This window comes from Prionailurus bengalensis, chromosome B2 (assembly GCF_016509475.1).
Source record: "Prionailurus bengalensis isolate Pbe53 chromosome B2, Fcat_Pben_1.1_paternal_pri, whole genome shotgun sequence".
Taxonomy (NCBI): Eukaryota; Metazoa; Chordata; class Mammalia; order Carnivora; family Felidae; genus Prionailurus; species Prionailurus bengalensis.
In genome coordinates, this window is record NC_057349.1 from 36,136,557 (window position 1) to 36,159,157 (window position 22,601).

The 22,601-nt window shown below is 41.0% G+C and overlaps 1 protein-coding gene across 5 annotated transcripts in view; it reads left to right on the forward strand.

Moving 5' to 3' along the window:
* The window catches only part of ZFAND3 (zinc finger AN1-type containing 3), a 327,707-nt gene that overhangs the window by 286,463 nt on the left and 18,643 nt on the right, over positions 1–22,601 (forward strand). For all 5 annotated transcript variants that reach the window (XM_043591297.1, XM_043591295.1, XM_043591298.1 and 2 more), the window contains one exon: positions 10,791–10,958. In XM_043591297.1, coding sequence (XP_043447232.1) covers positions 10,791–10,958 — 168 coding nt within the window. The remainder of the gene's footprint in view (positions 1–10,790; positions 10,959–22,601) is intronic.

Here is a 22,601-nt window from a genome sequence, read left to right on the forward strand (position 1 = left end):
TAGCTCCTGGGGATACCCTTTAAGTAAATAGTGCAGTAGGAATGGCATTTAACAAACAAGGATGGTGGCTGCGGTTTTTGCGGTGAACCCAGGAGTGGTTTATGGGCTACCCACCCTCATCAGTGCCTTTTTAAAGAGACCTGGTGTATGACCTGTAGGAAGGAGTCAAGGTGGTGGAGAAGAGGAAGCTTTGACTTCTGGGGCTCATAAAAAGGCAAAAAAGCACGTTTTACTTTTTCTGACCGTTAAAAGAAATAAAATTTCAAATGAAAATAACTGACTTTTGCTGTTAGGGGCACAGTATTTTTTTTATATCATCCTATAATAATCTGTAAAGAAACTTTTGTGGACAGATTCCTGAAAATAACAGAGAAAATTAAAAATGAAGCTCATTTTGTGTAAACTAAATGCTGTAAGTCTAGTCCACAGAAATTCGGAAAGTTTGCAGGAATGGGAAGAAAATGGTAGGAGTTAAGTCTTTTTTTTTTTTAAAGTTCGCTTATTTATTTTGAGAATGTGTGCAGCATGTGTGGGGGGAGGGGGGGGCAGAGAGGGAGTGAAAGAGAAAATCCCAAGCAGGCTTCATACTGTCAGCATGGAGTCCAAGGTGGAACTCTGCCCACAAATTGCGAGATCATGACCTGAGCCAAAATCAGGAATCAGGTGCTTAACTGACTGAGCCTCCCAGGTGCCCCAGGAGTAAGTCTTTTAAATCATATTCTAAGAGCAGAAGACAAGTAGGGTTATTCAGCGGAGATGTATTTTAGAGAAATTGTACCATTTTATTTGGGTAAGAAGATTCTAAGTGGAACCGAAAGGGTCTCTTGTTTTCCTTCCCATACTTTGCTTAGGATCTGCTTCCCCCTCACCCCTAGACAGCTGGGTCTTTGTATACATAGGAGGTGGTAAAAACTAGTCTTTGCAGTTAGGTATTTTCATGGAAGAGCAGAAGCAGAGTGTTGAAGTGTAATAACCATTGGAGACAGGATAGCTAAGTGGTTAAGAGCAAGGACTCTAGGACACACACACCCTGGGTTCAAATTCTAACTCTTCTTACCAGCTTTGTGTGATCCTTGGCAATTCACTTAACCCATGCCTCAGTTTCCTCGTCTTAAAATATGGGTAATAATAGCACTCTCCATATAGCCTTGTTACAAAAGCTAAAAGAGCTAATATATGTGCAGTAATTAGTCTTCCCATGGCTTCCTTTTCCCACTGGTTCCCTTCCCACTGTTTCAATTACCCACAGTCGGCTGCAGTCCAGAAGCAGATGATTCTACTTCTGACATATCAGAAAGTCAGTAGTAGCCTAAGTCTGCATCATAATGTCTACATTATTCATCTCCCTTCATCTCCTCATGTAGGTATTTTCCCTGTCACGTTATCTCAAGAAGACAAGGGGTGAGTGCAGTATAATTTTGAGAGAAGGGGCCACATTCACATAACTTACCTTACAGTATATTATTATAGTTGTTCTGTTATTGTTGTTAATCTCTTAATGGTGCCTGATTTATCAATTAAACTTTATCATAAGTATGTTTGTATAGAAAAAACATATATAGAGTTTGGTACTATCTGGTTTCAGGCATCCACGGGTATTCTTGGAACATATCCCCTACAGATAAGAGGGAACTACTGTAAAATAGTACAAAAATAAGTGCTTTGTGTTAGTACTTATTATTGCAGTTATTACTGAAGCTTAACTTAAGGAATCTCTTTTATCATATTCACCTACTGTGGTAGTGGCCTTAGAAATGAGCTTGGACAAAATGTTACTATATGATTCTGTTTGTCCATGTAAATGACATTCTTGAGATGACAAGACTATAGAAATGGAGGGCATATTAATGTTTGCCAAGGGTTGGCAGGGATCAAGAGGGGAACGAGGGAGAAGGGTCTGTCTTATAAAAGGGCAACATGAGGGGTCCTTGTGGTGATGGATGTAGTTTGACTATATCCATATGCTATACAGCTTGACTGTATCATTATCAGTGTCCTACTTGTGCTATCATACTGGAGTTTAGTAAGATGTTACCATTGGAGAAAACTGGGTGAAGAGTACATGAGATTTTTCTGCCTTATTTCTTCTAACTACATGTGAACCTATAATTATCTCAAACTAAAATGATTAATGATAAACAGAAAATGGGCTTGGAAGATTCCTGATAAAAGTTGGCAGTTAAAGCCATGCATGTGTCTGAGCCAGACAGAGGCCAATATTGAGGTTAATAAACATGATGGAAGGAAAAATTTGAACCATTTGGGGCCAAGGAGAGGGGAAAGGTAACAACAGCTTTATTTCCCTAAAACCACTCACTGGTATTCTCCAGTTACCTGTGCTCCTGAGACTGTGAAAGGGTCTATTAGTTGATAGCAAGTTTGGTAAAGAGAAGAAGGTAGATGAACAAGCTGTAAGCTATATGCAGATGGTATTGTGAAAAGCAGGCTCCCCAGAAAAGAATGTGGAGATGACAAAAACGAGCAAAAAAATCATCTGTCTGCATATATTTAATATAGTTCTTAAGTTCAAGAGGTACCTTTACTGACCTTTCTGTCTTCTGCTTCTTGATCACCCACCCAAAAGAATTTACCATGTCCACATTTTGTGTTCATAGCATTCTGTTCATATACTAATATGTCACTGTGCTATAGGTTTATTTGTATATATGTCTGTCTTTCTGGATTGTGGCCTCCTTGAGGGAAGAGATCACTACCATATGCAGATCTGATTTGCCAGTTCAAAGCCCAGTGCCTGGCACATAGTAGGCACTTGAGAAATAATAATATATGGTCTGTTTGTCATGGCCTTGAACAGAGTGGTCATTAATAGACAGACTTAAATAAAGTAGAGCAAATAAACAGAATGTCACTGTACTTTATGAGATTGTGATTATTTTTGCAAATGAACATCCCTGGGCTTTTGGTGTATATTTTTTAATCTGGTGAAATTTTTCCTTAGGTTTAAAATAACGAAGAACTTTAGAGAGTTGAGTGGTTTAGCAATGAAGAGATGTCTTATAGCAATAATTAACAACAGTGTAGTCCGTCATGAGAGGGAGGGCAATCAGGAAAAAGGCCAGGAGGCTATTGGCAAGGAAATAATTGGAGGAATGACTTGTGGCCTGTGGGACCAGCTTTAGTCACAGGGAATGCCATCAGACTATAAGAAATCATGGGCAAAAAAAAAAAAAAAAAAGAAATCATGGGCTTAAACACTTGGAGCTAGCTCATCTCCTGATGTTTGCCTGAGTATCCGTCCCTTGTCCAGGCATAGATGAACTATATTCTGATGTCCAGTATGTGGCAAGGGTGCAGTAGAACCCGTTAGAGGAAGAACATGCCTCCCCCCACTGCAGCGTGCAGTAGGAACTGGGCTGGTTGACTACCCAGTACTTGCTCTTTACCTGCCCTTGCTTGTGCCGGCCCTGCAGCCATGTGGATTTGTCAGGGACTTGCTGCAAGTTTTAATTTCTGGCCCTGAATATGTAACAGAGGAGATGTACAATTAAAAATCCCCTTCCTTATAAGTTAAGTTATGCCATTAAAAGGTAGATAAGTAGGTAAGGAATCTAGAGTATGGTATGTTCCACAGGAAAACTAACCAGGACTGTTCAAAAGTTTAGGTCATTTGATGGCAGGAATGAACAAATGAAGGAAAACCAACACTTTGAAGGGCATGCTGTCCTAGATTAAAAGAGACTTAGACATAAGATCCAAATGTAACACATGAAACTTGATTGGACATGCCTTTGAGAACAATGAAGATAATTTGGATATGGACTGAATATGAGATGACACTGGGGAATTATTCTTAATGCTCTTAGGTGTGATATTTTGGTCATGGCAGGAAATGCCCTTATTATTTTAGATGTGTGTGTATGAAGTATTTTGATATGTGCAAATTATTTTCAGATGGTTTTGGGAGGGGGAAAGCGTAAATATGGAGAGGAGAGATAAAACAGTGTGACAGATTATTAACAATTGTTGAATCTGAATGGAATGTGCACAGGTGTTGTACTCTTTGAATTTTTCTACGTGTTTGAAATTTTTCAAAATGAAAAGTTGCGTGAGAGCTGAATGTTTTCCTCCTGAAGTTGGAAACAATGCAAGCATGTCCTCTTTCAACACTCCTATTCAGCATTACTCTAGAAGGCCTAGCCAGCACAGTAGGCAAGAAAAAGAAATAAAAAGGCATGCAGAATAGAAAAGTTGAGGGAAAACTCCTTCCTTTGGAACTATTGGGCTCTGGTACCATGATTTTATTTGATTGTTTTATTTCATGGAGAGCTGCTCTCCCCACAGCCCATTAGCTTCTCCTACTTGATCCATTAACAAATTTACAGTCATTTTTTTCTGGTGTCAAGGTGTGCCATGAAAATCAGCATCCACCTTCCTGTCCAGCAGGAGTCAGAGGGGAAGACTGGCTTTGGGGAAGTGAGAAATCTGAGCCCAGTCTTTAAAACATGCCTTTGGGACTTGTGGGTGCTCCTCTCCCACTTGGGTACAAATTATCATGACTTACAACTTCCATGTGTTCAGCTGCTCTTAAAGCTGTCTTCTAACCAAAAAAAGTCCCTATGGAAGCAGTTTTCGCAGTGCTATCATGATGACCAAAATGAGGCAGCTAGATGATATAATTACCCCCAAGAAGATTTCTGATGTTTTGTATCTTGTGAGCATTTTGAGGACAGAGACCCCAAATATTCAAGTGCACTCCCAGGATAGTCCGCTTTACCGATCAGCTGCCTCAGGTCTCCCGATCTTGTGTTCTCAACAGGGAGGGAAGAGTCAGAGGTCTGCTTTCAGTCTTGAGGTTGTGATGGAGAAGGAGACCACCCTCAGGTATCTCTAATAGCAAAGGAGAGAGCCAGAAAAAATAACTAGGGGCAGGGGGCGGGGGTAGGAGTGGAACTGGATGAAGAATAGAGAAATTGATGCTTAAGAATGGTACTCCCTGGCAATTTGAGAACAACTGACCTTTAAAATGGTTATGATATAAAACATAGCATCTTAAGTATATTTCAAGTTACATTCATCTCCATGTCATATATATAAAAGCATTTCCACAAAATTTTAATAATCCATTCCCACCGAAGACTTGAATTTCTTTCTCTGTCCATGTAATAGCTTTGTAACAGGTGTATATTCCCAAATTGTTCTGAGGCCATTAGGACAGTAAGAAGGGAGGGGGAAATCCCAGTTGGACACCATAGGGAAAAATGTTTAATAGGTCCTAAGGAAGTTTTCTCTCCTGAACTCCTTCAGGAGAGGATGAATTTAATCCCTGCATGCACTGAAAGCAAAGCATGAGGAGAAACAGAGAAAGTACCTGTAAAACAGATTTTTAAGGTCCCTTTTATCAGTTTTTCCAGTGAGAATGGTATTTTTCATGGACAGAGGTTTTAGCAGCTTAAGCTCCTTTTAAATGGTCGAAGGAGAGACAGCAGTGATGTGTGAGATTCATTAATTATTGCTCTTACTGATGTTTGCACAGGCTGTTGGGATCATAAATGTCAATCTGTCAAGAGACTGTGATAGGTTCTAAAAAAACTGATTGAGTGCCTCAAAAGCTGTCATACAGCCTGAGATTAAACAGATTCATCTTTCTTTCTTACAAGTGAGGGAAGGTGTGGGTGAAGCGAATGAGGAAGGCTTCCTTCTCTTTGTTGCCACTTTGCTTCTCCCACTCTCCTGTTCTAAATTGTAGTGTTGGCTTGTACAGAGGGCTAAGAGCCTGCCTGAGATGTCAGAAGGCCACAGTCATGGTTAGCAGCCCCGGGTGTGTGCATGCTGCCAGCTGCACAGTGACGGGAGATTAAGAGAGATTGGGATTCAACTCTGACAGGCCTGACACAATTTATTTGGAAATTTTCAGGAGAGAACATGAGTAATAAAGACAAGAACAGTGACAGTAAGGAACAAATGTGAATTTCTGTCAGAGACAAAACAGAATTTAAAAGAAGTAACTCTGTTTGTTGTCTCAAGCTTTCCAGTTAAACTGTGTTCCTAAATTGAAAGTCTTACCACTGCTTTCTGCAATTGGCTAAGAAATAGTACAATTAGAAGAATTTCTCTTTTCAGAAGGTTGTGTGTTTTTAAAATCTCTGTACTTGTTTCTCTGTCACAAATTAAGCAGTAGTTACCATCAAACCTAAGGAGCTGATAGGTAAAATACTTTGTCTTAAGGTTTTCCTTTTTCATGTAATCACATTACGATTCTTGATCAACCTTTCCTGCAGCTTAGAAAATCTGATGTGATATCTTTCTCATTCTGTTAAACATAGGCAGAGGAAGAGGGGATCTGGTGAGTACCAAGAACTGTGAACCCAGCATGGGAGTGTGGCAGCTCTTGCGTGGGTACATGCAGATTGGATTATGTTCTCGAGAAAAAGCATACTGGAAAAAATGTGCTTTGTTGGCCCTTTATATGAAGGACCTTAATTAGAAGTCACTCTTAACTCCTGGGGTGGAAACAGTTTCTAGCTTGCCACTACAGCTCCTCCTGCTGCTAATGAGCATGCTCCTTGCAAGGACGTGTTTCTTCTGACAGTTAAAGCTGCATGTAAGAGTTATTTCTGTTCACCTTTCTCTCCGCCTTTAACCCTTACTGCCCAAGTTCAGATTGTGCAAGTAGAGTGTTGGGTGTTTTCCGTCATTGTCGAGGAAGTTAAAGATGTCTCAAAGTAACAGGAATGAAATTTTCGAGCAAAAAGTAAATAATCAGAGTTTAATTTATTCAAATATGGACAGTAGATGGGGGTTCCTTTAGTGTTGACCACATTTGGATCTTTTCTGTTAGTCCTTTTTTAATTGACATAAAATTTATAATTGAATAGTTGAATTATTTAGTTCATTATTAAGCAATTAGAATCCTGCCCTGGACATCTGTTTCTCTTATTTACGCAACTCACCCCATGGCACAAAGTTTCATTAAGTAATTAGCAGAGGAGATGTAAATTTCTTATGCAGACATGATGATGATCTTGTAGACTGCTATTTATTTCATTAGCTACTAATTAAAACACTAAGTTGACTTGTGAAAAAATGTCAAAGAATGGTTTGCTTTGCCAAGAAGTTATATATAACACTGTCACCTTCCTGGATGACAGCATGTGGAGGGTGGTAAACAGTTTAAGAAGGTTTTTCTCCCTCCTTCTTTCTGGCAGGGATCATTAGAGGGCACAGGGATTCCTTTCCATCTAATAGACCATTAGAGTGAAGACTAAGTGGGCATATTCCAGAACATAAAAGTCATGGATTTCTTAGTGTCTCAGAACAGTTCCTTGATCCTAAAACACACACACACACACACACACACACACACACACACACACACACACACACATATATTCTGGTAAACTTTTCATCTGTGTTGGTTTAGAATCATTGAGGACTGCTTCTCGTGGTTCAGACTTTATATACATGGATGCCTTTTGTCTTAGACTTGCACAGATGCCCAGACATTGACTCTTAGAGGACTGACTAGGGCTGAGTGGTGCTCTTTTAGGATGGCCAAGGCAGTGCAGCCAGAAGTGGTCGGCAGCATCAGAAAAGCCGGTTGGGACCTATAATTTCTGCAACATCCCATGCCTCCTGCTTACCCGAACAAATAACCAAGTGGTCTTTATATAAAATGTGGAATGGGGAAAGGAAAGTTTCAGCATGAGATCATGCAAACTTACTCCTTAGTTTTGCTATTGAATGCTTGCTGGTCAGACAAGATAGGGAATCAGAGGAAAAGACAGGCCTCCAACTTTTGAGAGTCCCATCAGGTGGGTTGTTTGGTAATGGCCAACTGATGATTATATAAATGTGAATTCCATTTCCCATTCTTGAGAATCATATGTTAAAAAAGTATTACCTATCACTCCCTTGCTTATCTGCGCATACTTAGCCGTGGACAGCATTGCCATGCTAAAAGAAAAAATGTCTGCTCCTTGTAGCAAAGGTTTGCTTTAGAAATGGAGACGTATGTAGATAGCATGTTTGACAGTTTGGGACAGTGTCATGTGGAAAACACTTTTGAATGTGAACTCTGCATTTCTAGACACAGGCTTGGTTCTGTCAGATAGCAGTGTGAATGAAAGAGGGTTAGGGTCTAAGCAGTCCTCTTTTACATTAGAGATGTGCTGGCATCATGTCAGAGCCCTCTGGATTTTAACAATATTAATAATGCAAAGGCATCAATAGCCTCCATTTCTTGTATGGGCTCCTTTCTCTCTCTTTCCCCACCTCATGCCCCAGCGTTGGGAGATAAGTTCTCATAAGGATGCTTCATATTTAGGACCTTGTCTCAGAACAAGCACCGTTTTTTTTTTTTGTTATGACTCTTACTCTAGAATTTTCTCTTCTTGTTACAAAAAAAAAAAGTATCTCTAAATAGGGTTATTAATACAAATTGTGCCATTGCTGGTTTGTGAAAAAGGACCCCCAGGAGAGCACTGCGGCTCATAGGAGGTGAATTCCTTTTGGCTGGCTGCTTTGTAATGATTTGCATTTAGATTGTTGCTTGTTGCTGTTGTAGGGGAAGGGGCTCTGTCTGTGGCTGCCTCAGTCATCACACCAATTGGGTTTGGACAGCTTCGCTCAGCAGAGCTGGGAAATAGGCTGAACTTGCTTTCAATTGTTTTCATCAAAGACCTTGTTTAGTTGGTTTGTATTGGGGGAAAATGTTATGTAGGACTGGAAGAACTAAATGAGATGAAAAATGAAGTTTACAATTGCTAAGAATGGTGCGTGCCTTCCATAAGTCAGTGCACAGTGTGGTGGGCTGAGGAGGGTGGGGCAGTGAGCGCTCTCCCGTGAAGTGCAGCGTCTTCACACAGAGGGAGGCTGGGGAAAAAGGTACAGACAGCCTCCACTGAAATACATCCAGCAGTCTGCTGCTTCTCACTAGGGCCACTTTAAATAGAAAATCCAACTGCCTAGGACAAGATTCATTCATTTAAGAAATATGTATTGAGTTGTAGGCATGGAAGGCAGATTATGAACAATGCAGGTGAAACCTCCTGCCTTCCAGGAATTTACATCCTCCTAGAGGATTATACTAAAAGGCATAGTGCTATGGAGGAGTAAAAGGCAGGAGTTGGGAGGAGAGGAAGTGCTTGGGAAGGGGGATAAGAGTGGTTTAGATAGGGTGAACAGGGAAGAAGACATCATTGAAAATGTGACTTAAAAGACTTAAAAGAGGTGAGATCCCATGTAGATCTGGGAGAAGAGTGTTTTAGGAGAAGGTGTAAAGGCCCTGAGGTAGGAGACAATAAGGAGGCTACTGTGGATGGAGTAAAGGGAGAGAGCAGCAGATGAGGTGATAGAGCAGAGAGGACGGCAAATCATGCAGGTGCTTGTGAGGGCGGTCGTAAGTGTTTGAACTTTTACTCTGGGAAGGGGAGCTTTAGAAAGGTTTTGAAGAAGGAAGCGACATGATTCTAACTTGATTTTTTTTTTTTTAATTTTTTTTTTTTTCAAAGTTTATTTTATTTTTTGGGACAGAGAGAGACAGAGCATGAATGGGGGAGGGGCAGAGAGAGAGGGAGACACAGAATCGGAAACAGGCTCCAGGCTCCGAGCCATCAGCCCAGAGCCTGACGCGGGGCTCGAACTCACGGACCGCGAGATCGTGACCTGGCTGAAGTCGGACGCTTAACCGACTGCGCCACCCAGGCGCCCCTAACTTGATTTTTAAAAGGATCACTTGGCTGTGGAGAACAGACTGTAGGAGCTTAGGGGTGGGCAGGAGGCCAGTTAAAAAGCTATTATACTAAGCTGGATGTGAGATGGTAATAGCTTGGACCAGTGTGGTGTTGGTGGAGGGGTGAGAAGTGGTGGGATCTGGATGTGTTTTGAAGAAAATCGTTTAGGAGACTGTGTTCCAGAGATGGTTTAGCACAAACCCCTTTAGAACCTTGGCAAGAGGTGCATCTTCAGTTTGCAGTGGAGCAAGTCCAAGAATACAGAGTTCCCAAGTGCTCCCCTTTCTTTTGAAGGCAAGAGTTATTCGCAGCCTGCCTATGACAAGAACTTTATTTCATTTTAGTTACTTTATTAAGGTTCCACAAAACACAAGTTGTCATACAGCATACCTCCCTCCACCTGCCAATTTGGCACCAACGTTGAGGGTTGTGGTGCAAAGTGCTGCTTCGGTAGCCTCCACAGTGGAGGCTGTGGGATAGCCTGCTTGTGAATAAACAAGGATACTCCTTCACTCTGAATACAGTTGAAATAATTTTCAGCATCAGAACCTGATTCTTGTGTGTTTTGTTACATTTAGGACTAGAAACAGGAGTGTTTTTACTAGAAAAGATTATGGATCACCCATCAAACAGTGGCATTGGGTATAGAATTGTGCTATATATGGTGATATAAAGAAGTATTAGATATAGTCTCTTCTCTAATGAATTACAATCTACTTGAGGCCAAATATCTAAGAAGCAGTAAATAACCAGTACAAGCAGTAAGGCCCAGAGATGGGGTACAGAGAAAGAGAGGATCCCAGTTTGGATGGTTTCCTCAGAGAAACAGCTGTTTTTAAAAACAACAGCATCAGATTGATTTTTGTTAAGTAACCCTGCTCTCCTCTCCTAGCTCAGGCCTCGCTTATTAGAAGTCTGCCCCGAAGGTACATTCTTGTCACAATCTGTGCAGTATAAACCAGGCCAGGCAGAACTGGCTCTTGCTCACACAGGTCCAGTTCCTGGAAAAGGGCAGCAGAAGGCCTGGCAGTACATTAATTAGCTGTGCTTGCCGGGCCAGGCACTAACCCTGACCCCTAAATGTGTTGTTTTGGTCAGATTCACAGTCTGAGAATGAGGCTTCGCCAGTGAAACGGGCACGACTACTGGAGAACACCGAACGACCTGAGGAAAACAGCCGGTCTAAACAGAAGAGTCGACGTCGGTGCTTCCAGTGTCAGACCAAACTGGAGCTGGTGCAGCAGGAATTGGGATCATGCCGCTGTGGTAAGCATCTCCCCCAGTGGCATGATGGAGACTGGTCCTTGACACCCTGGCATAGCTTTGGAAATTATTCCTAAGAGGCTGAAGCCCTTTGTTCTTCTCCTGAGTACTTCCCTGCAAGCTACTGGTTTGGAGATTCATAAAGCAGGAGCAGAGAAGTCTTACTTCTTTTTTTTTTTTTTAATTTTTTTTTTTAACGTTTATTTATTTTTGAGACAGAGAAAGACAAAGCATGAAAGGGGGAGGGTCAGAGAGAGGGAGACACAGAATCTGAAACAGGCTCCAGGCTCTGAGCTGTCAGCACAGAGCCCGACGCGGGGCTCGAACTCACGGACCGCGAGATCATGACCTGAGCCGAAGTTGGCCGCCCAACTGACTGAGCCACCCAGGCACCCCGAGAAGTCTTACTTCTAAACGCCCTTTATTTCCTCTCACACGTAAAAACAAGGCACAAACATTCCCACTCTTAAATTTATCTCGTTAGAGTTGCATTGTCACTGCTTACTGATTCCAACTTCTCCCCACTACATATTACTCTAGTTCCTATTCATTGATGACTTACTTAGAAATTAACCAAACCAGTGACATTCTGAGATATGTACCATAAAATTCAGTTATTCATTTTGAATGAACATCTTACTACGTATAATAAATGGAAACTCTTTCCCCCCATACCCCTTTTAAATTAAAGTTTGGTTGGAACATTTTCTTTGAATCATAATTCATTGTCAGTTAACCCCTTGAAGTAGCTTTAAAGTAACATTTTCTTCTGTATTATCCAGTGTTATACTAGCTCTTAGAATTGCTGTACAGGGATGTATTTTTAAAACCTTCATGACTACCCACAACGGAACACAACTTAGACCAATTCTTTCTCTCCCTTTGACCACGTACGTGATGTCACAGAGAAGCAGAATTGTGTAGCTGCATTATTTAGGCTGACTTACAGATTTCCTGTTCCTGTTTTTATTTCCTGATTTAAAGCTTTGTTTTATAAAATTGTTCTATGGGACAAGAGCTGTCATCAGGCAGACTTGGAGACCTGGCTCTTGCCTCTGAGTATCTTGTATTCTTTGCCCTAAGGAGTGAGCTTTAGAAGCCTCCCTTCTCCTCTGCGATAGCCATAGATACCCTACAAGTACTGATGCTGGCAGGCAGGACTAGATGGTTCTCTCAGCAGTTAGAAAATTACAGTTACTCATAGTCCTTCATCTTCTGAAGAGGCAGCCATTGCTTCCCTGTGCCTCAGTTATTTACCCTGTTGGAAATCAAAAGGAAAGGAGGGGTACCAGCTTCTCATGGAAACAAAGTCAGAACTCCTGTTGTTATCAAGACCAGGAATCTGTTTGTTGCACGCTCTGGTGCGCTCTGGTGTGTGGTACTCAATGAGATTGGAAGTGTATGCTCAACTGCAGAAACAGACACCAGCATGGGAAGTCCAGGTGTCACTGGATGAGTTTTTATTTTTTTAGCTTGGCATTTACTTTCCTATTAAACACTTGTGTGAAAGTGTAAAGAAGAGAGATAGGAGAAAAGGTGAGAGGAGAGGCTGTCAGCAGAGTTTTCAGACTTCAGTTGTGTTCATGTAGAACTCCAGAAGAGCCCAGAACCTTATTCTTAGACTGCATATTCAGCAACCCTGCCACGTGATTTTAAATCCATAGTGAAACAGGGAAGGAATACTGTGGTTAGCCAGAGCGGACTCTGGTGCATGGTGGCTAACCACCTTCGCCTGTATTGAAGGGTTTGTCCAGTCTTTGGTGGTCTGCAGATTCTTAGCTTTGGTCTTCACATGAACTTTTGTGGGGGCAGGGGTTCAGTACTTCAGTCTGTTATCAGTGTTGTGAAGCCCACCTGACCGTTTTGCCTATTGCTTTTATAACACATGCTCTTGGTTATTCCTAAATTAGAATCATGAGATTTTCCTGTACCTTATGTTCTTGTTTCCTTCTTGAAAGCAACTGAATCCTGGGTATTACACAGGATTTGCCCTAGTGGATCAAGCAATTGATCCATAAAGTATGCTGTCTTGCCTCTGGCAATGGCTGATACCTCCTGTCCTTGTCAGGCAAGCGGTGAGAATTCACAGTTTAGCACTGAGAGATCCAGAAGTATTGTAACCAGGTCTCCCAGATTTCCTAAGGTCTTAAGCACTCAGCTGAAAAAAATCTAGAAATACATGTTAGATGATTTTACATGCTCCTGAGTGAAGCCAACTTGAGTGTCTTGGTAAATTCTGAGTGCCTGCTGGGTTTACCACAGATATGCATTCTTTTTAAATGATCTAACACATAGTCCCTTGGCTTATGCCCAATTCTGAGGGTCTACTTACAGAGAGATTTTATCTTAATGCTGGGAAAGAAAGCCCTGAGCTTTGTGCACTCCCTCCAGTTGTAGCCTTCCTAGAGAGAGTGGGGAGTTCAGTTTGGCCCACTGAGAGTGTTACACTTACGTGCCCAGAAAAATGACTGAGTCTACTGCCACATTTTAAAAGATAAAGGACAGCAATAGAGCAGTGGGAACATACACCTCTGGGATTGTCTTTGACAAATAGCTCTTGTGTTCTTCCTGCCTGTCTGCTCGGATCTCTCTAGGAAAGGGTGAGTTGTGTAGTTATTTCCTTGAGGATGTATGGGGTGTTGAAGAGACATTGAACTGCCCTGAAAGGTTGGGGGTGGGGGGGAGCATAGTAATTTCCTGCTAGAAGTGAAGACTCAGGAAGGTAGTTTGAACTCAAACAGAACACTTCTCCGCTGCAGAAAATCTTTTTCTTAATATATATATTCACAATCTTTTTTTCCATTCCCCTTCCACTCTGTACAGGTTATTAACTGCTGACAAGAAATTCACATCTCATAAATAATGCTTAAGAGCCATTGCTATATAAATTGAATGTGTTATGAATTGTGATGGGCCTTTTTGTAGCATTCGATGCCTAGAGCAGGAAGAACAGAGGATGTCATTTTCATTAATTTCTAATGAGGTGCCAATTAAAGACAGAGAAGACGCTCCAAAGGGAAGAGTGGCCAAGCTCCCCTGAATCCTCCGCCCCGGGGCTGTCATCCAAACACTGCCAGCAAGGCTTCTCTAAAAATTCCATTAAATTACAGTCTCATCGAGAGCACACACAGACACATTCAGCTTCCCTTTGATCTTCAAAAGAGCAATTTGTAAGGCGAGTTCTGAGCCTTCTCACATAGGGAACAGCTAGAGGTGATAGGAATTGTTAATTGCCAAGATACTCCATGGGCTTTCAATAAGGAGGTGAATTTTGAAGATGAATTCTTCTCTGCCTTGCTGTGACTAGATAACCTTTAAATCAACAATACCAAAGTAACACCCTTTTCCTGTGAAATCTCTCAGGATGCCAATTAGAAAAGGCATGTGGTGAAGCTGGGATGACGTCCTGCATCCTAGAGCATCTTCAACAGTTTAGCTTCTCAAGATAGAAAACAATTGCATAAAAATGGATTTATTTGTTTCATTTTCTACTCAGTAGGCAAATTGATCAGCTCATTCTCATTACAGGAGTCTTGTCTCTCCAAAGGCCAGCTAGAAGATGTTCTGAAATTTGACCATCCTCATCAGATCTGGGCCACATCACAGCCATGTGAATGCTGTGTTCTCTAAGCAGATCTTGCATGATGCACACAGCGTGGCTTAGTTATTGTTGTGCCTTGCTTCCCAGAACCACAGAATTAATTTTTAAATACCAGTCTAAGAGCTTGCATAAGTTATCACCTGTTTTCAGTTGACAGTGACTTAAACTGTAAGCCGATATGCTCCCTTTTGGGATAACAGTGCTTTTACTAACAACCTGAATAATCTGACTTCCATTATTGCTTTCAAAATAAATTTTATATTCACTTTAGAAACTCCATAGTAATGCTTTAGCCCTTTAGTTTATCATCTCCCAAGTGCCTCAGTGGTCATTTTCTGCATCATCATTCACTGTAAAACTAAATTCTTCAAGCATTTATCGAGATACGACAATGCACGAAGCATTTTGCTAGCTTTTGTGGGGAATGTAGGATCTAGAAATATAGAATGTAGGAGCTCTTAGTCTAGGTCCGTGGTTCCAAACTTGAGTGGACATCAGACTCGCATGGAAGGTGTGACAAACACAGATTGCTGACCACCCCCCACCTCCCAGAGGTCTGATTCAGTGGCCTGTGAATGTGTAACGAGGTCCTGGGTCATGTTGCTGCTGGTCTGAGGAACCACTGCTCTAGGCAGTTCTCAGTCCTGGGAAGCTTTTAAAAATAGAATGTCTGGGCCTCACTCTAAATAATTAAATCAGAAAAGGACACCAGCTATTGTTTTAGCTTTTTATTTGGAAGTTTAAAGTGTTTTTCTGGGCCATTTGAGAGTAAGCTGCAAACATGGCCTTTTGTCTTTATAAACGTCAATGAATGTTTTCCAAGAATAGGGATATTATTTTATATCCATAGCAGTTATCAATTTTAGTAAATTGATACTGATTCAGTGCTTTTATTAAATCTGCCACCCATATTCTGGTTTTCTCAGTTGATCCAAAAATGTCTCCTGTAAAAGCACTTTTTCCCCCTCCAGTCCAGGATCAAGTATTGCATTTAGTTGTCATGTCTCTTTAGACCCTTTTAACTTGAAACTTTTTTATGGCCTTTCTTTGTTTTTAATGATATTGATATTTTTGAAGACTATAGCCCTCCCCCCCTTTTAATAGAACTCTCTTTGTTTCTATTTGGTGTTTGGTGTTTCTTCATGATTAGATTCAGATTACTTATTCCCAGCCTAGTCTCAGACTCCTATTAAGTGATGTGTCTTTCTCAGGATTTTATATTAGGCACAGATGTCCATCATCCCCCTCACTGTAGATATTAATTTTAATTCACTCAAAGTGTTGCCCAGTTTCTCCACTCTATAGTTACTATCTTTGACCACGCAAGTAGTAAGCAGTCTGTGGGAAGACACTTTGTGACCATGTCAGTATCCTGCTCATCATCAAAAGTGTCTCTTAGATTTAGCATCCATTGATGATTCTTGCCTGAACTGGTCTTTTAAATTTTTTTTTTTAATTTTTTTTTTTTAACGTTTATTTATTTTTGAGACAGAGAGAGACAGAGCATGAACGGGGGAGGGGCAGAGAGAGAGGGAGACACAGAATCGGAAACAGGCTCCAGGCTCTGAGCCATCAGCCCAGAGCCCAACGCGGGGCTCGAACTCACGGACCGCGAGATTGTGACCTGAGCTGAAGTCGGATGCTTAACCGACTGCGCCACCCAGGCGCCCCGGTCTTTTTAATTTTTTAATGTCTGTTTATTTTTGAGAGAGAGAGAGAGAGAGAGCGAGCACGTGAGTGGAGGAGGACAGAGGGGGAGGGAGACACAGAATCTGAAGTAGGCTTCAGGCTCTGAGCTGTCTGCATAGAGCCTGACGTGGGGCTCAAATTCACAAACCATGAGATCATGACCTGAGCCAAAGTCGGATGCTTAACTAACTGAGCCACCCAAGTGCCCCTGAACCAGTCTTTACTATGATCGTTGCAAAATGATGATTTTCTAACTCTAGCCCTCCTTCTTCATTTCTCCTTTGACACTCAGCGTTCTTATGTAAGTGAAAACCCTTCTTCCCCATTTATTTATCTGTTGTTATTACAGGCTCATGAGCTCTTCTATTTTATCAGTGGTTCATAATTCATTACTATACTTAATTATTTTGGTGCTCAAACTGTGCCAAAAACGTTTCCTTACTTTCTGGCAGTTATAAGATGTGTTCTGGATGTGTCTTGTACTTGACCTTTGCCAACTCCTGGAATCAGCCATTTTTCTAGGTATCCCCAAGGTGGTTTTAATATGCATTCAAAATAGGGATTTGCTGGGCCTAGGAGGAAGGCATGAAATAGCTGACATCCAGGGCAGCCTACCATAAGAGTTTTAACTGAGGCATAAGCCATATATGTAGGAACATGGGGAGAGAGAGATTAATTCCAACTACAGTACTTGTATAGGTTGTGACAATTGGGGCTTCAAAGGCAGAGTGGGATTTAGATGTGGGGTAAGAGGGACTACCTGGTCAAAGATGGTGACCTCTATACAGCTGATGGAGCCTTGGGGTTGAGTGAGAAGAGACTACTAGAAAGGGAGGGTAAGGATTCCAGGCTCCAGGCTGTACGGTTTGGATGTTGGTTTGCAGTGAGAAGCTGCCCGTGGTTTTGAATATAGTCAACACGCTTTTTTGTGTGTGTTTATTTTTTTATTTTTATGTTTATTTTTAAGAGCGAGAGAGACAGAGCATAAGCAAGAGAGGGGCACCAAGAGAGGGAGACACAGAATCCAAAGCAGTCTCCAGGCTCTGAGCTGTCAGCACAGAGCCCGACGCAGGGCTCGAGCTCGTGAACTGGGAGATCATGATCTGAGCTAAAGTTGGACGCTTAACCGACTGAGCCACCCAGGTGCCCCTTGACTCCCTCCCCTGCTCCAGTTAAGCACACAAGAAGGCCCGGGAGATTGTTGAATCTTTTTAAGTGGAATGATCTGGGAAGAATGTGAACTAATTCACTAAGTGAAAAGGAATGTGCCTCTGTCACAGCCATCTCTGCACTACAGGGGACTACAGAGTGAATGAATGGTGATATCTTATGGTCCAGAGTTGGGCAAGGAGCTGTGGTGATAATGAGGTGTGTTGGTGACATGAAATGACTAGGCTGGTCCATTTCACCAGGATCAGAAATCATCACAAATAAGTCCTTGTATCTGCGCCTTTATTTAACTCTCATCCACATGTGATTTGAACCTGTCAGGAACACGTGGCATTCTGTCCTTTGTCTCTAAAAGAAAGCAAGGCAATGCATGTTTTTATAAAGGCTTTATTCCCTTACAGAGTTCTAGCCTGGATCCGTTAGAAAACTCTGCTATCCAGGGAAACACCAGAGATCTTTTATCTTGACCAAATTGATTTGGTTGGTTTAGTGTTATCATTACTGCTATTGAGTGGTGAGTTTATGCTCTGCCATGTATTATAGGAGAGAGTGTGTGGTTACCAAGACCTCAGCCCTTTTCATGTTTTCATGCTGAGTCTGGCAATGAAAGGCTAACGTTTCTCCATTACTTATAAGACAGCAGCTGGGTATATGTTACCTATGGTAACATAGGTGTCCTGTCCATCCTTCCAAAACAAAAACACCCTTTGATGGGAGTTACTGTAAATGTGAGAACTAAGAGTAATTGGATATCTTGAGGCAGATTCTGAGAAAATGTTCTCCCTTTGCTACTCTCTTTCGCTCTCACTGTACTTTTACCTGAACAAGAGTATGCTGTGTTCCCCATTTAATCTTTAATGTATAAGAATTCTAGTCTAAAACCAAACAGATTAGTCCCTCTGCTGCTCCTCTATAAATTGCACATTGAGATGTTAGAGCAAAACAAATCAAACCTTTTACTGAATACTAACTCCGTATTTAGCCCATTAGTTCAGCACTGTGTCGGAGATCCAACCTACCATGTGCCCTTTGACAAGGGTGTAGAAAGAAATCAGAAACGTGAAGAGCTCCCCTCCCCAGCAAAGGAGCATCAAAGACTGAGCTTTCAAAAGACAAAATGTACAGAACACATCTGCTGAAGCCTTTGTCACATTCCCACCCTACTGAGAGGTGAACCAGGAGACCCTTGTCCCATGAAGTGAAATATTTTCTGTCTGGACAACAAATTTGCCACTACTTCTGTAGTCCAATCTGAGCAGCAATAACAGCACAGTAATTTTATCAATAATTTTATCAAAGCTATTTGGCTAGGTTACCCTGCTTAGAAATACTTCCTTATGGGAGGGGGAAAAAATGGATCGTTGCAAAAGAAAATGAATTATTGATGTCTTTTGTTTTGGTTCCAGGAGTAAATAGTTTCAGTTAATTCTTTGTCCAGCAGAGTGTGCATGGGTTTGTTTGTTCTTTTTTTAACAGATTTTTTTAGATGGAATTTATATACCATAATATTCACCTATTTTACAGGTCAGTGAGTTTTGGTAAATTTAAGTGGTACAGCTTTCACCAAATTCAAATTTTAAAATGTTTTTAGTCACCTGTAAAATTTCCCTTGTGCCCCTTTTCAGTCAATCCCTACTCTCCCCTACTCCAGCCCCAGGCAGCCACTGATTGATCTGCTTTTCTGTTGTTATAATTTTGCCTTTTCGATAATTTTAATATCAGTGGATTCATACAGTATATATATGTAGTCTTGTATTTCTACATGGCATGGTGTTTATGAGATTGATCCATATTGTCATGTATTGGTAGTTCATTCCTCTATAATGTTGGGTAGTATTTCGTTGTATGGATCTTAACACATTTACCGGTTGACATACATTTCGGTTGTTACCAGTTTGAGGATGTTTTGAATGAAGCTGCTATAAATATTCATGTGTAAGTTTTTATGTGGATATATGTTTAATTCTTCTTAGGTAGATACAGAGGTGGAATTGCCAGGTTGAATGACTCTGACGTTTAGCACTTTAAGAAAATTCCATTAGTAATGCATTATGGTTCCAATTTACCCATAATTTGTCAACATTTAATATTGTCTTTGATTTAACTTTAGCTATTCTAGTGGGTATGTGGTGCCAGCTTGGTGTGTTATATTAATTTCCCATCATACATTTCCCTGATAACTAGTGATATTAAGCATCTTTTTCATAAGCTTTTTGGTTACTTATTTATCAGTTCTTCTGTGAAGAGTCCATACCTCAAGTATCTTTACCATTTAAAAAAGATGTACAGCATTGCCATCTTAACAATATCCCAACCCACGAATATGGTATGTAACTCTTCTCAAGTTTCTCAGCAATATTTTGTATTTTTCAGTACCTTTTAAAGAACTTATTCCCATTTTAATTTTTTGATGCTGTTGTGAGCAGAATTTTTAAAATGTATTTTCAGATTGTTCTTTGCTGTCACTTCACAACACAATTTTTGCATATTATTTTTTATTCTGCAGCTCTAATTCACTTATTAGTTCTAGATTTCTTAGGATTTTCTACATCCATGATCATGTCATTGTGTATAAAGGCAGTTTTACTCCTTTTCAAACTTTATGCCAGTTTTCTTCTTGCATTGTTGCACTGGCCATGACCTCTACCATAATGTTGAATGGAAGTGTTGAGACTGGATCTCTTTGCCTTTTTCCCTGATCTTAGGTAAAATTCTGTGTTTTACAACTAAGTATGATTTAGCTGTAGATTTTTTAAGTTTAATTTTTTTTAGTAATCTCTACACCCAGTGTGGGGCTCAAACTCAGAACCCTGAGATCAGTGCATGCTTTTCCAACTGAGCCAGCCAGGCACCCCATCTGCTGTAGATTTTTTATAGCTGTTCCCCACCTCTGCCCTTCTCTGACATTTGTAATATTTGTAGCTGTTGAATACATTCTAGGAAAACAGGCAATATTCAAATACATCCCCCCAAACAGATGATATAGCCCATGGTGAACTACCATGTGGCCTAAAAAAGATGAGCAAGGGGCGCCTGGGTGGCTCAGTCGGTTAAGCGTCTGACTTCAGCTCAGGTCACGATCTCACAGTTTGTGAGTTCGAGCCCCGCATCGGGCTCTGTGCTGACAGCTGGGAGCCTGGAGCCTGCTTGGATTCTGTGTCTCCCTCTCTCTCTCTCTCTCACCCTCCCCCCGTTCATGCTCTGTCTCTGTCTCAAAAATAAATAAAAATTAAAAAAAAAAAAAGAGCAAAACTGTGTTTTAAAAGTTTTATCATCCAGAGGCACCTGGGTGGCTCAATCAGTTAAGCGTCCAACTCTTGATTTCAGCTCAGGTCATGATCTCAAGGTTCATGGGATCAAGCCCTGCATTGGGCTTTGTGCTCTCATTGCTTGGAATTCTCTCTCTCCCTCTCTTTCTGCCCCTCCTCTGCTCATAACCACTCTCAAAATAAACATTAAAAAAAAATAATAAGAGTTTACCATCCCATGAATTCATTTCTGTTTACAGTTGAAGCATATTCCCTTTGTTCACAGTTCTGTGTAATGTGTCTCCATCTATAGGGGGGAAAACCTGTGCCCTGAGAATATTCCTCTTTTCCTCACACCAATATCATAACAAGACACCAAAATGCTATTCTGTCTGGGTTATTCTCACTTGAGGTAATAAAAGCAAACCACACTGAGAGAAGCTTGGAAATGCTTTGCTTGAATTCAGTGCTTTTACCACAAGACACAATCACAAAAATTTGTGGGTAGATAGATAATAAAGGAGCCTTAGCAGCCATGCCAACCCCACTTTTTTCTATAAATGAGGAAACAGATCAGAAAGGTTTCCACTAGCCTCAGATCACACCTGTGTGCTAAAATATTGGTACTTCATGCAGCCTTTGTTGTAAAGCTCAGGGACTAAAAAGTTCCTGCCCAGGGTGACTGCTCACAGCAGTGCCTGCTCCCATCACATAGGTCTTGCCGCCCCCTCCCCCCCCCCCCCCCCCCCCCCCCCGCCCAACTATAACTCTTCATCACACATCCTTGATGTTGGCTTGTTGTTACCACCAAATCCTGCTGGTCTCTTCTGAAGTACCCAAAAAGATTTCTTGGTCTTTCTTTCAAGTTAATACACCTGACTATTTTCACTTCCTCTTAGTTTGGCCTCCAAAACCTAGCTCAGAACTCAGGACTCTTCTATGAACCCTTTGCAGCAAAATGTCACCAGATTAGACCATTAGCAGTAAAGATAAATAAAGTAGTATTTAGACAAAATAATAGGATTTTTTATTAAATTTTTTTTCTTGCAGATTAACAACAATTTGTTCACAGAGTTTTGCTAAATGTTCTTTCCAAAGCCTTTAATGTATATAGTTAAACTAATTTGTGTTTAATACGTTGTATACATTGTATAGTACGTTGTAGTACTATACACATAATGTACTATATACATAATGTAGTACATTGTAATAGCAAATATATGCTATTAGATATTACCAGTCTTCTCAAAGAGATTCTTACTGCGATTCCCTCATGAGCACTGCTGCTTGAAAAATGTGGGCCTATCCCCAGATAGAAGGGGATGCTTCTTTAGAAAGTAAAAGTGCAGTTGCTCAGGTAATTCTCTTATACCCCAATGTTTGATAAACTGTCGGCACACTTAATATCTCATTGTTTTCATGGGAAATGCAAAGGTAATTTAAGACCAAATAGAATTACTGGACATGTCAAATAAGGTGATCCACATCATAGAAGTTTTATATCAGATCTAGTCAACTCCATTCTCTTTTACTTAGAAATTTACATCTTCTGAGTATTTAACACATGCCTTCCTCTACTGATCTTCTCTTCCCTCCTAGATTCTGAAATCCTCAAGGGTCAGGATCTTGTATTATTCTGTAGCTTCCCACTGCCCTTATTAGAGTATGTGGCCTATGGTGGTACCCAGACAGTGTTGACTAATAATGTGCAAGACAAATCGGAGGTCACAGAAATGTGGTGTTCTGGTGAACCTGCTGATTATCCTTAGGAGAAAGCCCTTTTGTAGTAGTAGTAGTCGAAGACATGCCCAAGCAAGTGAATGGGAGGATGTCTGGGCTGGTCTCCATGTTAATTCTGGAAGCCAGGGTACATGTGCAACCTGCGGGTTTCCCGGTGGAATATTTGGCTGGAGGAATAAGGTGTAGATAGGGAACCTT